Source organism: Desmodus rotundus, chromosome 2 (assembly GCF_022682495.2).
Source record: "Desmodus rotundus isolate HL8 chromosome 2, HLdesRot8A.1, whole genome shotgun sequence".
Taxonomy (NCBI): Eukaryota; Metazoa; Chordata; class Mammalia; order Chiroptera; family Phyllostomidae; genus Desmodus; species Desmodus rotundus.
Genome location: NC_071388.1, coordinates 44,804,931 through 44,823,151, shown reverse-complemented (window position 1 = coordinate 44,823,151; position 18,221 = coordinate 44,804,931). Strand labels below are relative to the sequence as shown.

General features: G+C 39.5%; 1 protein-coding gene across 1 annotated transcript; it reads right to left on the bottom strand.

Moving 5' to 3' along the window:
* Positions 1-474: 474 nt before the first annotated feature.
* Positions 475-11,650, bottom strand: HRG (histidine rich glycoprotein). The gene is made up of 7 exons (XM_045195127.3): positions 11,341-11,650; positions 8,731-8,847; positions 7,791-7,881; positions 6,478-6,644; positions 5,062-5,142; positions 2,921-3,022; positions 475-1,812 (listed from the first exon to the last, which is right to left on the bottom strand). Exons 1-7 carry the CDS (start codon positions 11,587-11,589, stop codon positions 928-930), a joined length of 1,692 nt encoding a protein of 563 aa, XP_045051062.2. The 5' UTR covers positions 11,590-11,650; the 3' UTR covers positions 475-927.
* Between the last annotated feature and the right edge of the window lie 6,571 nt (positions 11,651-18,221).

Sequence of the window (18,221 nt, the reverse complement as noted above, 5' to 3'; positions counted from 1 at the left end):
GAGCAGAGGAGTCTGTGTGTCTGGGAGCAGAGGACACCTCTGCCCTGCTTTCTGGACATACAGGCTGAAAGACAGCAAGATCTAAGGGAGCAAAGAGTCACACGGTATCTCTTGGCAGTCACGTTCATCAGTAGTCTTACCGAGACTCCTATATCCCCAGTCTGATGCAGAAGTAGCAGATAAACTCCACCCAAAGAGTCATGTGAAAAGGGTAGGGGGGGCCTGGTGGCCCAGCTTGAAGAATCAGACCTCTTTCTCATGCCCACCACCTTGGACTATGAGAGAGTCTTGAATGTGGCACAACTTTGTGCGGGGGGCAGCAGGGTGGGGGAACTCCAAGAAGGTTACATTTTCTGTTAGCCCAGGAGGATGGCAGCCTGAAATAGAAATTAATGCATTTTGAAAATAAAGTGATATTTCTGCTGCACCTAAATTTATGATCATGATTCACGTCTATAAACTTCTTTGCATGTTATAGCCTGAACTTTGTTTGCTTTATAATTAAAATTAGAACTTATTTTTCCAAAACAAAATTTAGAAGACTAGAAATTTAAAAAATAGGAGAGAATTTGGATCACTTTTATAAGAATAGTCCTTTATATAACAATGTATAGTTTCTTGGTATGCCCAGCTACAGCATAAGTATTAATAGCAGAATGATGCTAGAATTTCAGGAGTTCAGTCCAGGAAACAGAGAATTCTGAGGATCAGAGATTTGTCTTGGGTGGTGTAGTAGCCACTGAGAGAATTAACTTCTGCTTTGTCACACCAAGCTTTTCCTTCTCCTCTCCATTTGTCTTCTCTTCTCATGCTATCACCTCCCCCACCCACATTTTGTCCTAGCCTAAATATGAAGGTAAGATAAAATAACTTGTAATTATGCATTTATTATTGGTTATATTTTATTTATTGTTATAATTCAGAACATTACTCATTTTTCCAGGAACTCAGATTTTCTTTTGGTAATGTATGTGCAAAAAACTTTGAGACTTGTGAAAACTCCCTCTTAAACATCCCTGGACATGATTCAGAGGCTGATTGAGGAAAGGGCTGAATTTCTGGCTTTAGAGGATGGCTGTGGTTTGGCAATGAGAAGCTAGGAAAATTGACTTCAGGAAGAGGAAGAACTTCACCCTTCTTTAATGGAGGGAGTCGGTTAACATATCCAATTCGTCTCCATTGGAAGGGATGGTGTCCTTTACCTGTACCTCTTTCTTCTGAGTGCCTAGGTGGTGGGCCATGGCCCCTGTGATGGTGATCTTGGGGACCTTGGCTATGGGATGATGTGTCACGGGATCCATGGTCATAAAAGTCATGGCCATGAGGATGGTGTCCATGGGGATGGTGTCCATGGGGATGGTGCCCATGAGGACGATGTCCATGGGGACGGTGTCCATGAGGATGATGCCCATGAGGACGATGTCCATGAGGACGGTGTCCATGAGGATGGTGTCCATGAGGATGACGCTCATGAGGACGGTGTCCATGAGGATGATGCTCATGGGGATGGTGCTCACTGGAGCTATGATTACGATGGTGTATGTGGGTTCCATTTGTGCCAGACTGGAAGGGATGACATCTTGAAGGAGGCAATAGTGGAGGAGCTCCTGCCTGAAGTGATGGTCTGTCTGAGTGATTTGTGTCTTCTAGAGGAGGTGGGCATCCAAGTTTATGTGTCTTGTGGGGATGGTGGTAATCTCTGGACCCATTGTTCTTAAATGGAGGCTTGCCAGTAGGAGAGTGTTCCTGTGCACCAGAGTGGAGGAGGGGAGGCCCCAGATGGGGCTGTACATCACTGATGTTTCCATGTTCCTGGAAAAGGACACAGAAAAGTGAAAATCACCATATAAAGGAAAAATTAGATGTTTAATTTGATTTAGGCCAATGGTTACCATCATCTTGGATTCTACGAAGAAATTTTAAAAGTAAAAAAACAAAAAAGCATTCTCAAATTTTTATCTAGCCAAAGTTGACATTTCAAACAGAAACAAAAACTGTCATCTACCACTATCATTTCATAGTAAGAATAATATTGATAACAACAGAAAGATAATCTCAGAGTAAAGGATGGTTCTTTAAATAAAATATGTTAAAACACCAAAAAATTTTCTTATTATCTTTATTTTTCTCATTTCAACATAAAGTGCCAAATTTATTTTATGGGAGGGTACTCATCTGTAGGCCAATATTTAGAAAACTAGTGCCTTATAATTTAGGCTCTCAACAGAATCCTGAGACCCTATGGTATACGCATCTCTTACTCCTAAAAGGATGAACACTTCGCCCCTTCATTCTCCTTACTTAGGTTTTAATTTTTTTTTTAAATCTATGCAGCCATGTTCATGGTGACTAACCTGTTCCCCCCCACCCCCCATCTCTTGGGTTTGGCACTGAATGTTTGAATTATTTTCAGGCTTTTTGCTGATATAAAAAACAGTGTGAAGAATATTTGAGTGCAGAACAAAGGTTTCTACACACAGATATTCTCAAAAAATATTGTTTTGCATCTTATTTTGTACATCTTTATAGATAAATTTGAAACTAATAATTCCCATTAGCTTCTGAGCCTAATAATAAAACTAGGCTTATTAAGTCTCAGTACTGGAATCCTAACTGCAAGGACCATTTTCAAATTTATTAAATGTTGATTAAATTGGTCATGATTTTACTTTCATGCCAAATTTTACCCTTTCCAATTTCTGGAAAAAAATTCATACTTGTGTCATACCAGCAATTGCACTCCTTTCCCCAGTGGCTGTTCTCTCTGTATTTCTCTTAAACCCTTCCCCCATCACATCTCATCTCTCTCATTCACCCCCCAACACACACAGACACACACACATAAGAACAAAATACACTATGGGTGAAAATATCACTGAGTCTGGCACTGCTCATGACAAAGTCTGCTCAGGCTACCCACCTTAAGTTTGAAGACTTCACAGTTTATGACTACATCCTCTGGAGTTTCCATGTCAGAGGTTCCTGCATCATAGGACAAATCTAATGTGCAGAACCCAAAAACCTACAGATAAGAGAGAAGCCTGTTAGTGTGTGTGTATTTGTGTGTATGTATGCAGGTGGTGTGAAGGTGTGCTGGAGTTGTGAACTTCCAGACATTCTGGAAAGGAAGGAGAGCTCTAGAAAAATCAGGGTAATATTATCAAGTATCTCCACCAGTTATTTAACAGACTTCCTAGTCAAAACTTTGGGAGAAGTACAGGTTCCCAAGCTCTTCAAAACAAGTTGTTGTGGTTCTTTTTTTTAGAATTCTTTTTTCTTTTATTGATTCTAGAGAGAGAGGAAGGGAGGGAGAAAGAGAGGGAGAGAAACATTGATGTGAGAGAGAAACATTGATCACTTGTCTCCAACTGAGGACCAAACCCGCAACCCAGGCATGTGCCCTGACCAGAAATTGAACCCGTGACCTTTCACTTTGCAGGATGATGCCCAACCAACTGAACCACACCAGCCAGGGCACAAGTTGCTGTGGTTCTTTTCTAGGACTGATCACTAGCATTGGGCTTCCCCATGGGTGGTAGTAGGGAATATTATGTCCTTAATGCCTTGACTTTAGGCCAACCCCCCTGCACTGAAGACCTGAATTGCTTGTGCCTAGAGAGAATGAAGAGTGGTGTAAATGAGAGACTTGTACAAATTTAACCAGTTCCTCAGAGAAAAGAGTTGGAAAGGAGGAAGCCAATATAAAAACGGTTTCACACAGACCTTGTCAAAGTGACTGTCTGCTGCCCCTACCCTGAGTTCAGAAGTTACAACTGGCTGGCACCCCTCTGCTCTGGAGAATCCCAAGCCCAGCTGTCAAAGTTACAAGAAGAAAACTCACTTTCTAGAAGATACTGTTAAGCATTGATGTTATGAGTACAGTTTTGGCGTCAGTGAGACCTATGTTAATCCTGGCTTCATCATTTACCAGTTGTGTGAGGTTTAGGTAAGTTGCATAAAATTTCTGAAACTCAGTCTTTGTTTGTAAAATGGGTACAATACTATCTACCCCCAGGTTGTGGGAGAGCTTAATTAAATAAGATAATGCTATAAACCATTTAGCACTGAGCTCCTCTTCACCAGCCTCCAAGTTTCTACACTGGGTTTACATTACCCACACCAAGATAGTTAAGGGTGTGTTGGAATGGGAGTGGGGAAGGTAGTGTCTTTTCTGGTGGCCACTAAGCAGGATTCTAGAACTACTTCAGGTTGAAAAGTTGAATAGCCAGAAAAAGAATTAATAAGTGCTTTCTCTCTTCTGGCCTTGGAGAACACATTGTTATGCTCCAGAAAAACTCTGGACTTGAAATCAGAAGACTGCCATTAAAATCCTATGCCCTAACACTTTCTAGCTAAATGCCCATGGGTAAGTGTTTAAACTTCTAGGCCCTTCTGTCCCAGGGAAATGGAAGCAGACACTTGTTTGTCCTCAATGGGGTTGTCACAGAGCTCCAACAAGGCAATAACATATGTGGAAGTGTTTTATAAACTATAAGTTACTATGTGAATGCTGTGTATCATTCATAACATCTTCCTGCAGGCACATGAGTGTCAATTTATAAGTTATTAAGGGAAAAATCCCACTGGCCTGAGCATAGAAATGGATTCTGATATCAGCTTGGTTGTGAACATTGGGTAAGACCCTTACTTTACTGATCCTATTCCCTCCCAATTTATCAAATGGGATCAATCACTGTGAGGAGTAAATGAGATAAAGTAAATGAAAGCACCCATCAGTGTAGGTTCTTAATGCATTCCAGTTATTAGTTTAGCTAAGTTTTTTTTAACTCATTAGGATTAAGCTTTAACCCTAATGAGTTAAAATAAAACCCCTCAGTGTTAATTTTAGGTATATATCATGTATATTTTAAAAAGTGACATTGTCATGATTCACTTAATTCTCTGTGTTTCAGTTTCCCCATATGCAAAGTGGAGACATAAATAATATCTAGTTCATAGGGGTAATAGGTTAGCATATGTGTAAAGCCCTCACAAGGGTATCTGGCACATAATTAGTCTCTAAATATTACCTACTATTTCACAGATATCTGATATACTCACATTATGGTGCCTGGGAAAATGGTGATGAGAGCAGTCCCTTACAGAGAAGTCCAGATAGTAATTGGTTCTTTCCCCTCCTCTCTAGAACAAATAGGATCAAAGGAGTTTCAGAAACATTAAAAAAAAAAAAACAGCAGTAGATACCTACTAGTTAATATATTATAAAGTCACTATGAGGATTCAAAATCACCAATATGTGCTATTTTTCTTATTGTCTCTTCCCTTTTAAAATTTATCACATAAGTGATAAGGTGAATACTATTTTATTGAAAAGGTTCAGATGATACAGACATAATCAAGCATAGTGTGAAAAGTCCTTCTTCCTGTACTTCAGGCTGTTCTTCTCACAGGTCCCACTATCATTCATTTGATGTGTTTTTCTTTCTAGTCTTTTCCTAAATATGTTGTGTATATACAAATATATCTAATTATTTAATGTAAAGGGTCTCATACTCTAAGTATTGTTCTGTAACCTGCTTTCCCCCTTAGCAATGTATCTTGAAACTCTTTCCCATGCATGTAGGTCCAAAACATTCATTTCAATAATTGCACTGTATTCATTCCACTGCTTGTATGCACCATAATGTATTTAATTTTATATTTTCAAAATACAAGACAACGTCAACCAGCTTCTCTACGAGACCACTCTGTGTGGGATGCACATGTGTCCCTGAACTGGAAGGAAGCACTGTCTAGCTCCAGCCATACCACTGAGCATGTTTTCCATCATAATACAAGGAGGTTAGGACCAGGTGATTTTAATGATTCACAGAACCCTAATTTGCTCTTCTGTCTTTTGCTCTTTTTTTTGTTTGCTTGGGTTTCTCCCCCTCCCCATTAGATATCACATTACTCACGACTCCCCAAAATAAAAAATTGTAGGAGGGCATTTCTGTGGTATCTGCTGCCTATCTCTAGATACTGCAACAGGGGTTCTCAATTTTAAAAACAGCTGGTATTTGACTTTCTTTTTTGGCTTCTTTCATTTAGCATAGATCCTCTAGGTCCATCCATGTTGTCAAAATGGTAAAAAAAAATTTTCATTCTTTATTATAGCTGAGTAATATTTCATTATATATATCTATATATAGATATCTCTCTCTCTCTCTCTATATATATATATATATCACATCTTTCTCTAATTGTCTATCAATATACATTTAGGTTGCTTCCATATCTTGGCTATTGTAAAATAATGCTGCAGTGAATATAAGGATGCATATATCTCTTTGAATATGTGTATACCTGAAACTAATACAGTATTGAATGTTAACTGTAACTGAAAAAAAATTTAATTATAATAATAAAAACAGGTGGCCAAGTGAAGTCACTGGCGAGGGTCAGTGCTACTGAATTTGTGCCTGCACTGTCGGAGCCTGGGCCTCAGACTCTAGCGGGACATTATTGCAGACTCACCGCTCTTGCAACTTTCTCCACTTGGTCCACTCTGAAAGAGGCAAAGTCACTATTTTCCTCTTTGTACTTCGCAAGGGCTTTCTCTGCTTCTTTTCTGTAGAGTTCAGTATCCTCAAAGAAATCAAAGAGCACTGGGCTGTCTTTAGTGTTGGCCAGTGCAGAGAAGACTGGAGAAAGAAGATGGCAGCTTTGTGGTTACTGGGTTGGGAACAGCAATGTCAATGCTGTGACTAAATATGTATAAGCATGGTGGCAAGAACAACAAAAGCTTCCGTTTTACAGATAGGGAAATTGAGGCTTGGAGAGGCTAAGAAACTTGTTACAGAAATCAGTCAATCATCAGCAGAGCTAAACTTAAACCCAGATCCTTCTGGTGCTCAAGTTTCTGTTGTGACCCTATTCATGATGCCCCACTCCCATCATTCCTAGAGTGTTAATATTTTAATGAATTCTTCCTATCTCTGCCAAGGAGGGAGAGCATCATTAACATGAAGTTTTACCGAGAGAATATCTTCTTCTCTCAATCTTCAGCTCAATCTTTAAAGCAACTTCCTGAAGGATTTGCTTCGTTGTTGAATTTTTATATACTGAATCATTTTGAGATTTGCCATTTTAAAAGAATTCTATGCTAATTCTTTTTGAAAAAGTAAATAGTAAGAGCATGGAATTTATATTCAACACTGGCAGGGTAAGGTTATGTTCACCACATTTTGACTGTGTGCCTGAGGTCAAGTCATTGAACCTCAGTTATTTTAACTCTAAAATAGAAAGTATCATAATTTTCAGTCTTGTTGTGAGATTAAATGAGATGACATGTGTATAACTGCTTTGTAAACTGTAGTATTAATGCATAACTTAGATGCTGAGTGCTAAGTACTCTGGAAGTATACTACACAGAGCATCTTATTTAATTCTAACCAAAGTCCAAAAAGCTAAGACTATTACTAACTTTACAAATGAGGAATGCTTAAAGAGGGTAATTAACTTACCCTCAAGACCATGCAACTTCTAAATGAAGAGGTTGGGATTTAGATTCCAGCAAATCTGACCCTAGAGCCCATGTTCTCTACAATGATGCCATACTGCCTTGTGTAGATTTCTTTTTATATATAGAATTTCTTTTTTAAAAAGCACACCGATATAACAGGGGAACCCCTCTTGCTTCTTTTCTCAGGAGAGTAAGTAATAATCAATTCCATGTGTGTAGGCATCATTTTTAATATGTACATCATAGTTTTATACATTAAATACCACTATCTGATTGAACTCTATATTAATCTATAATTAAGTAGCATTTTAATAGATTGCCATACCAGAGCTTGTGGTACAGTTGAAGTCATTCACTCTAAGATCCTGAAATTCACTCAAACATGTTGTAGCTATTACCTTACATTGTCCAATCACCTGTAAGAAAGAGGAGTTTGTCATTGGTTACTGCTTTCTTCAGGTTGGATATGAAGAAACAAAGAAGTGATACAACATACCCTATTATCCACTTAAAATTTATTTGCAGTTTCTCTCAACAAATCCTCTTTCAAAAACCTGTATTTTCTTAATCTGTTCCTGTGAGTTAGATGCTATAGGAGTCCAAAACCCTTAAGAGGACTAGGGAGAAACTCTTTAAGCAGATCATGACTATATCTTAAACATTTTCAAGACGAAGAAATGCTAAAATTTCTAGGTATGTAAATGTCCTATTTTCTGGAACTGAAATCTTAGATCTGTGCCTCTTCATCTTTGTGTTCTCCTCTTGGGGCAGAAAGCCTGGGACCTGAGTACCCACATTCAATGTGCAGAACAAGACCCCATTCCTCATGGTAATTGCAACTAATCCCTTTGGCCATTCCTGCTAACGGGACCAGCCTTCATCAGACACATTTACAGATTCATAGGTTCCTACACCCATAGACTGTCAGGGCCATAAAGGATCTTAGAGTTTATCTATTCTAAAGTCTTCCTCTTATTTTACAGTGAAGAAGACAGAGGCCTAGCAACATTAGGTCATTTGCACGAGGTCTCGCAGCTGGTCATGCTATACAAGGGACCACAAGCCCCAATGACCTACTTTGAACAGGTTTGTGGGTATGGCTCTCAAGAGAATATTAATCAAGGCTGACATAATCTTCATGAGTCAAAAGACAGAAACTGGTCTTACTCTTGTGCTGTGTTAGCCTAGGCAGACAGCTACCCTGAGTAAATAGAGTAGATAGAAGTCAAGAATGATAAGAAGAGAATGGTATCATGGTTACTTACTATATCAGATGGACGTCTAGAAAGAGCTGGCTCACAGTCATCCCAGTGTTTCCTGGATTGGACTGGACAGTCAGATTCTTTCACATCTAAGACTAAGTAATAGACAGCTGTGGATTCCTAAGAAATTCCAAGAAAGCAACAGGTGAGGAGCATGTGGGTGCCTAGTATGTTTTCAATAGAAGCAATCTCTTGATTTCTTTCTTTTTTTAATCATCACCAGAGGACGTGCTTTTTATTGATTTGAAAAAGAGAGAAACATTGAAATGAGAAACACTGATCCTCCCACCCCTCCCTATGGAATGTATTTCTTTGAAATGTCTCATGTCATTTCTTCATTTTCATTGACCTAAATTTCACTGCTTGGGTCTGGTCTTCATTTCCTCATTCCTGAACATGTAAATAGCTTTATAGTTCATGTCCATGTCACCTGCATCCATCTTCCCAGGCACACTGTGCTCCTCCCCGCTTACACTACATTTAGAGGTAGCACTGGGCCAGTTCATCCTGTGTCCTATTATGTGGCAGAGGGCCCGGAATGTGACTAGTAGCCACTGAATTGCTGGTTGAGTCCTAAATCCCTGCACTCATTCTCGGTAACCTGTAGTGCCTCCACATCTAATACTTTCAAGTATAAAGTTATCTGCTTGTCCTCTGTGGTGCTGTTTTCTAGCCTCCTTGATTTTAGTGGTTCTCCAAAAGGTAGTTTATTTTGGGGGATTGGGGAGGGAGGCCACCCTCCATAATCTCTATCAAGCCCTAAAATCTACTCCAAATAAGCATATGATCTAAGTCAGTGATTTTCTTTCTTTTTTTTAATCATTTTTTTATTGTTGTTTGAATACAGTTGCCTCCATTTTCCCACCACCACTTTCCCCTGCCCTATCCACCCCCACCCTCAATCCTACCCGCCTTTTGCTTTGTCCATGAGTCCTTTATACATGTTCTTGAAGACCCTTTCCCTTCTTTCCCCTGTTATCTCCCCCTCACCAATCCCCCCTCCCCCCGCTGCAGCCTCTGGTTACTGTCAGTTTGTTCTTTATTTCAATGTCTCTGGTTATATTTTGCTTGTTTGTTTGTTTTGTTGATTAGGTTCCACTTATAGATGAGATCATATGGTATTTGTCTTTCACTGCCTGGCTTACTTCACTTAGCATAATGCTCTCCAGTTCCATCCATGCTGTCGCATAGTGTAGGAGCTCCTTCTTTCTTTCTGCTGCACAGTATTCCTTTGTGTAAATGTACCATAGTTTTTTGATCCACTCGTTTACTGATGGGTGCCTAGGTTGCTTCCAGCATGTGGCTATTGTAAATTGTGCTGCTATGAACTTTGGGTCCATAGATTCTTTTGAATTGGTGTGGAATCTGGGTCAAAAGGCAGTTCCATTTTTAGTTTTTTGAGATAATTCCATACTGTTTTCCTCAGTGGCTCCACCAGTCTGCATTCCCATCAACAATGTACTAGGGTTTCCTTTTCTCCACAACTTTGCCAGCACTAACAAGTTGTTGATTTGTTTAGATGGCCATTCTGACCAGTGTGAAGTGGTATCTCATTATGGTTTTAATTTGCATTTCTCTGATGGCTAGTGATGCTGAGCTTCCTTTCATATGTCTCTGGGCCTTCTGTATGTCCTTCTTGGAAAAGTGTCTGTTCAGGTCTTTTGCTAAGTCAGTGACTTTCTACCTTTTGCATCTCATGGCATACATAAACTAACTACTAAAATTCTGCAGCACACCAAAAAAAATTTTTTTTGCTGATCTGAAAAAAATTGGTATAATTTTGATTCATTCATACCAGGTGACTATTGTTATATTGGCTATTGTCATTTTTTTAATTTGATAATCTAAGAAAAAAGAGGTCAGTGCCCTTGACTAAATAGTTGGATATTGCATGTTTTAAAAATTTTTGTGACACACCAGTGTGCCTCTTGCAGCACACTGGTTGAAAATTGCTGATCTAAGTGAAGACAGTAGGCTTGCTTTGCATCAGGATAAGTCTACATTCTTTTTTCCACCCTGCTAGCTGTGCCAAATCTCACATAGAACTTCTAGAATACCCCTGCTTATATTTAATTACTCCCTAATGCCCTCCTTCCTGCTTTCTTACCCACATAGAGGTGGTATTCTTTTAATTCCCCAGGCCATCTTCCTACTTAAATACTGTTTATTTGCAGGGGCCCAAATAAAGCCTTCTCTCATTCAATTATAATAGATCACATTTCATTAAGTTGTCCAGCATCTATACCACTCACTTGGTCATTTAAATATATCTTACCTTGCACAGTTTGTCTATTATGTGTGTGTGAGCTAATGATTATTCCCATGAGGACAAGCACCACAGTTCATTCTAATTTTTCTCTTATAGTACTTAGCATTTGATTGGATTCAGCATTAGTGCTACAAGTATTCACAGATTGATTCACAGTTAAGGACATACTAATAACAAATGTTAGTTTGAAAAAAACAAAACAGTTTAGAGCCAGCAGCAGAAACTAAATGGAAAACTCTAACCAAAGCCATTCCATTGTGCAAAGCAATAGGCTTATAGACCAGAGTCACATTTTCCCCAGTGCATGGTTTTCCAGCTAAGCTCTACCCTCAGCAATTTCTTACCACTTTGTCCAAGTGGGCATCAGCAACCCTCAGCAACTGGAAAAGGTAGCCATTCTGACGTCCTTTATTGATCAGGTCTAGAGCTTTCCCGGCCAGGGGCTCAGTAGCATTGCAGTCTATGGGACTCACAGCACAGGAATACTGCAGGGTGATTAAAAGGATGGAAAGCCGAGCTGCTGTGAATGCCTTCATTGTGTTAAAATCGGAAAACCATCCCTTGCTATGGGATACCACAGCAGAGAATTTCATACAAACTTTTAAATACACATACACACACACAATTAATTAAATGGTTTTTGTCCATTTTTGTTGTGTAACCAGTGATGTTCACCTTGACCCCTGGTTAAAATGTCTGTCAACATGCTGTAAATGATTAATGGATCCTGGGGACAGAATGTTGAGATGTTCTGGTGAGTGGGTGAAACTGTGATATGCACAAATCTGGATATTTCTAGTAGGTACCAGATCCAAAGTCTGTTTTTGACCATAAGCACTGCCTCGTTAGTGTGAGGGGTCGGGTTAAGAGTAAAGTAATTTTCCTCCATCCGCCTGCCTGTCTCAGCCAGAAACTACCACCATCAGTACCCTCTTTAGATTATAGCACTAGAAGTCTTTAGTAGAAAGCAGCTGTATTATTTAAGGGAGAGGTCTCAGGGGTGTCCAACCTTTTGGCATCTCTAGGCTACACTGGACGAAGAAGAGTTGTCTTGGGCTGCACATTAAATACACAAACACTAACAAAAACAAAAGAATCTCATAATATTTTAAGTAAATTTACAATTTTGTATTGGGCCTCATTCATAGACATCCTGGGCCTCATGCAGCCCGTGGGCTGCAGGTTGGACACCTCTGTTCAGACAGTTAACACCAAATAGGAACTGAGTTCAGGTAGAACAGAATGATGAAGAGGTTGTTGCTTTGAAGTCAGATCTCAATTTCAACTCTGCATTGTTATTCTCCTACTGTGTGATGCTGGGTAAGCTATGAAACTTCTCTGAGTCTTAGTTTCCTCATATATAAAATGGGGGTTAATACCTCTTAGCAAGATTGTATGATAATTAAATAAGAAAAAATAATGTAACCAATACAATTCTTGGCACGAATTCAGGTGCTGAATAAATGATGCTATTTGTTATTATTGTTGTTTTTGTTATTATTATTATGCTTGAGAAGAAGTTGGGGACACCCCATATCTTTCCAGTTTTCCATGGCTCTTAAAGCGTGGCCAAAAAAGAAAATTGGTTCATGTGGAAAAGAACCATGGTGAAGGTAGAAGTCAAGCCATTTGATGCCCACCCATCCCAGAGAAGGAGTTAGAGAGACTATACCATTGGCTCAGAATTGTAGGACAGAGCTGGAATTAAGCTGATTCCTCAGCCCTATTCCTCCAAAGAAACTAATATGCTTGTAAGGTCACTTCATAGCAGTAGAACCCAGCAGCATCAGAAAGGCCCAGAGGTTTCTTTCCCACTACCAGTCATTCAGATAGTACCTCCCTCCTGCTCTCTTCTCTATGGTGAGTGTCTGTAAATGTTGACAGCAATAGTTCTCACACTTGGCTTTATACCAGAGTCACCTGAAAAATCCATATGATTAGCCCTCCCCCCAAAGCAATTAAACCAGGGTCTCTGGGGGTGGACCCACGTATTGGTAGTTTTAAAACTCCCAGATGATTCCAACGTGCAGTCAAGGTTGAGGACTACTGGGGCCATGGGCAGAACCTTGAGGGAAAGAGTTTGAAGAGAGAGGGAAGGGCAGGGTACATGAAAAGCAGATTTCATTTCTCAGAGTCACAGATTGGTTTAGCAAGTGCTAACAGTGGAAGAAACACTTTTTGAATTGTGTTTGAGATTGGACTTTTAACATTAACAACACTAGCTTTTAAATATCCAAACAGTATCACTCTGGGGTAACTTAGAATGACAGGGATAGTATGGAATCTGGTCAAGGTATCATTAAGGTGCCCTAAAAAAGGTAGGTAGGGGGAAAGCTATTGATTAAAGCAAAACCTGTTTTATGTTTCATTGAACTGAGTCCTTCATTAAGCCTTCCTATTATTGCTATATTGTCCATATCCAATATGGAGTGCCCTGTGCAAGCCAAATGCTAATGAAGGGAGATGGATGGGAAAGGGAAAAGTCACTAAGGATGATAATAAGCTTTTCCTACACTACTGTTTTGCTAAGATTTATGGGTACTCACAAGAGCCATGCCTTCTCTTTCTCTTGCTTTACTGAGTATTAAATAGAGACACAATGTCTTGCAGCCTGTCAAGGCCTGGCAGGTCCAGTCTGGATTCGGTCAGATGGAAGAAAATGAGTGGAGCTGTGAGAATGCTTGACATGTCTTTATTCAATGGAGGGCGATCCACGCATGTTGCAAGCTGCATGTGTCCCCAGTGGGAAGCCCCCACCTTCTTTATACTACATTCAGACAAAGCCGGCAGAAAGCCAGGATATTATATAACACAGCGTGATTCTGCCCACGGGAGCCCACTCAATGTTATGGGAACCATTTATTGGACCCAGTGTCAAGGCTATGAGAACACTACTTATCAGGCCCATTCTTTTTTTTTTAATTTTTTATTGTTATTCAATTACAGTTGTGTGTCTTTTCTCCCCATCCCTCCACCCCACCCCAGCCGAACCCCCCTCCCTCCCCCACCTCCACCCTCCCCCTTGATTTTGTCCATGTGTCCTTTATAGTAGTTCCTATAATCCCCTCTCCTCACTGTCCCCTCCCCACTCCCCCCTGCCCATTGTTAGATTGTTCTTAACTTCAATGTCTCTGGTTATATTTTGTTTCCTTTTTTCTTCTGTTGATTATGTTCCAGTTAAAGATGAGATCATATGGTATTTGTCCCTCACTGCCTGGCTTATTTCACTTAACATAATGCTCTCCAGTTCCATCCATGCTGTTGCAAAGGGCATAAGCTCCTTCTTTCTCTCTGCTGCGTAGAATTCCATTGTGTAAATATACCATAGTTTTTGGATCCACTCGTTTGCCGATGGGCACTTAGGTTGCTTCCAGTACTTCACTATTGTAAATTGTGATCAGGCCCATTCTTAAGGTTATGTGAAACTGCTTCCCTTAGTTACCCAGACACCTGGGTGAGGAAGCCAGACTGCTTCCATTTACCCTATGCACAATACTAGTGATGCCATTCCAGTAACTGGAGTAGCTTCAGATGAGACATCTTGGGGGGCTGATTGAGGAGACAGAATGATTGCCAGAGAGTCTATCCTGGCAACCTCTCTGATCTATGAAGTGCCATTTAGCTTTGGTGAAGCTTCTCACTGGCTTTGGGAAAGCTTCCTGACAGTCCTGAGCCAGAGAATGGCCTCAGATGTGGAATGGAGACGGAAGTGGTAACTTTTCACAAGATGGTTATAAGGGAAGACAGGGATAGATAGATCTCCACCTTCATGCATTCATTCTAGAGTTCAGGTTCTTTCTGGGTATCCTGACTATAGGATAAGAAAGAGCCAATTAACACAATGTTTATTCTTTAAAGCTTCTCTTCCCTCCACTGTGTTTGAGTGTTTACTTATAATCTCTATTTTTGAGGGGTATTAGTAGAAGCCATATAAGATTTAGAAATGTGGAAAATACAAAAAGTATAAAGAAAAACTCACCTCTAATTCTACTACTATGAGAAAAATTAACAATTATATGTCTTCATAGACATTTCTATTTGAATCTCTATAACATGTATTTGTATATTATTGGGATTATTCTGTACATACAGGTATTTTTTTCTTCCACAGGGACTGAATGTTTACTTACAATCTCTATTTTTGAAGGATATTGCTTGAAGCCACATAAGCTTTATAAATGTTGTGTTGGGATTTTTTAAAATAAGATTTTATTTTTTTTAATTTGAGGGTTTTAAAAAAAATTTATGTATTTATTTTTAGAGAGAAGGGAAGGGAGGGAGAAAGAGAGGGAGAGAAACATCGATATCACCGGTTTGATTCCCAGTCAGGGATCATGCCCACAACCCAGGCATGACCCCTGACTGGGAATCAAACCTGTGACCTTTTGGTTCACAGGCCAGCACTCAATCCACCAAGCCACACCAGCCAGGGCTAAATTTGAGGTTTTTTAATAACTTTAATTACCTTAAGGTTATACATGAGGACTTTCCTAAATCATTAAATATTATTCAGAAAGATTATTTTCAAAGATCATGTCGTATTGTATGTTATATGTGCTTGTAATATGTTAATATTTCCCTATTTTTGGTCATGTATGTTGTTTCCAATATTTGTTCTTATTCTCATAAATAATGCTAATATGAACATCTTTATAAATTTCTGATTTCTTTGGGGATCACTGGATCAGCTGACAGAATTTTATAATATCCAGTTTTTTGTAAAGAAGACACTTAATAAAAAAGAATTCCATATACTCCCTGCTCACTCCCCCCCATACAGCCTCCTCCACTATCAATATGCTTATTAGAGTGGTACATTTTCTTATCAATGAGCCTACATTGACACATCATTATCAGCTAAAGCTCATAGTTCATATTAACGTTCATTCTTGGTGTCATATATTCTATGGGTTCAGACTAATGTGTAATATCCTGTATCCACCATTATAGTACCATACACAACAGTTTCACTGCCCTAAAATACTTTGTGCTCTGCCGGTTTATCCCTCTCTACCACCAAACCACTCATCTTTTTACTGTTTCTATAGTTTTGTCTTTCCCAAAATATCATGTAGTTGGAATCATAAGATATGTCATCTTTTCAAATTTGATTCTTTCATTTAGTAATAGGCCTTTAAGTTTCCTTCATATCTTTTCATGGCTTAATTTCTTCTTAGCACTGAATAATATTCCACTGCCTGTATGTACCACAGTTTATCCACTCAACTACTGAAAGGTATTTAGGTTCTTCCATGTTTTGGCAATTATGAGTAGAGCGGCCATAAACATCCATGTTCAAGTTTTTATGTGGACATAAGTTTTAAACTCATCTGGGTAAATATTAACAATTGCTGGGTTATATAGTAAGAGTATGTTTAGTTTTGCAAGAACTGAGAAATTGTTTTTCGAAGTAGCTGTACCATTTTGCATTCCCACCAGCAATGAATGAGAGTTTCTGTTGCTCCACATTCTCACCAGCATTTGGTATTGTTAGTGTTCTAGATTTTGTCCATTCTAATAGATAAATAATGCTATATCATCATTTTAATTTTCAACTCTTTAATGACATGTGATATGGAGCATCTTTTTCTATGTTTATTTGCCTTCATACATCTTTTTATGAGGTGTCTTTTCAAATCTTTTGTTCATTTTTAATTGGGTCACTCATTTTCTTATTGTTATAGAAGTTACTTTTAAAGACTCGTCAAAAAGAACTCTTAATACCACATTACAAGAAATGTCCATATCTTGAAGTTCTAGCACAGAAGATTAACATCAGCAATTTGCAAACACTGATTATTTGAATACAAGGGCCTCAAATGATTAATGATTACAGCATTTTTGAGACTATTAACAAGACTATTGGATTGGTTTGCCTACATGAAGTTTTCAGAGTAAGAAAAAATACATCAAGATTCAAAAACTGGATAAACAGCATCTAAGAGATGAGCCAAAGAGGAACCTAAATGCCTTAGGACAAGTTGTCAGAAGGGTAGGAGAAGGACCTGGATTTAGGACAAAGTCTACTTGAGAAAATTTAAAGAAAGAGAAAGAGTCAGCATTGTCAGATGATCGAAAGAGGGTAAGTGTCAACAATAATGCTTCCTTTGAATTTAAGAAAGTCAGCTCAGCAACTCCTCAGTCAAACCTACTTTTCTTCCTGTATCCTCTCTGTGGATGGTGCTCTTGTCCATTCAGCAAAGGACACAAGGGGACACAAAGTCCAGGGTCCTTCCACACCCATTTTTACTGAAAAAAAAGTATACAAGGGTGTTATAGAACACCTTTGGGAAATTCTATATGGGGCTGGCAGTGGTTTTCCTCTGTTTGCCCCCAGGTCCATTCTTTGTCTTTTCAGGAGGCCAACTCCTATAGATTGAGTGACCCAGGCTCCCCTGCAGGCTAATTGACTATTAGAGTCAGAAAGCCAATGGGAGGAGGATATCAGAGGAAAGGAGAGAGAGGTCAGGGTGTTTGTTCCCTGCTCTTGCCCACTTCAGCACTAGGTTTTGGCAGTGGCTCCACCCTTCTCCAGGGCTGTTCCTGCCAAGGGGCCCCTTTTCCAACAGCTCCAGCTCCCCAGGGGCTTGGGTAGGGCCACTCTGCCTCCAGCTTTCTCAGGCCTAGAGTGGTCAAGCCCTCCCACTGCTGCTCTTTTGCAGGTGTCTCAGCACCCCTTGTTGTTCCCTTAACTTGCCCATAAGGTTTCATTCCCTTTGTTAAGTTTCTTCAGTTAAACTATCTGAGTAAAATTGTATTTCTTGCCAGACTTTGATTGAAATAGGGTTTAAAACTCCACATGACACTGTACGTATTTTTCCTTCTTTTAGGAAGCAGAGAAGAGTAATTGAGTGTGAATATTGCCTACTGCTCTTAAGCAAATTATGCCAAAGCCTACGTGCCTCTTCTAAGAAACAGCTGCCAGGACAGAGGACAATAGTTATATCTGCAAATTCCCTGTTGTATTAGTTTGCTGGGGCTGCCATAACAAAGTGCCACAAACTGGGTGGTTCAAATAACAGAAATTAATGTTCTCACAATCCTGGATGTTACGAGTTTGAAATCAAGGTGTCACAGGGTTAGTTTCTTCTGAGGCTTCTCTCTTCAGCTTGTAGGTGGCTACCTTCCGTGTCCCCACATGGTCTTCCCTCTGTGCTCATCTGTGTCCCAATCACCTCTTCTTATAAGGACACCAGTCATATTGGATTAGATCCCTCTCTAATAA

What these genes read in the sequence shown, in the direction of transcription:
- HRG (XM_045195127.3), bottom strand. Translation starts at nt 11,589, where the DNA reads ATGAAATTCTCTGCTGTGGTATCCCATAGCAAGGGATGGTTTTCCGAT. An exon ending in ATGCCCACTTGGACAAAGTG is followed by an intron (nt 8,848 to 11,340) that starts GTAAGAAATTGC and finishes GGAATTTCTTAG; the next exon opens with GAATCCACAGCTGTCTATTA. An exon ending in ATTTTCCCAGGCACCATAAT is followed by an intron (nt 3,023 to 5,061) that starts GTGAGTATATCA and finishes TCTTATCTGTAG; the next exon opens with GTTTTTGGGTTCTGCACATT.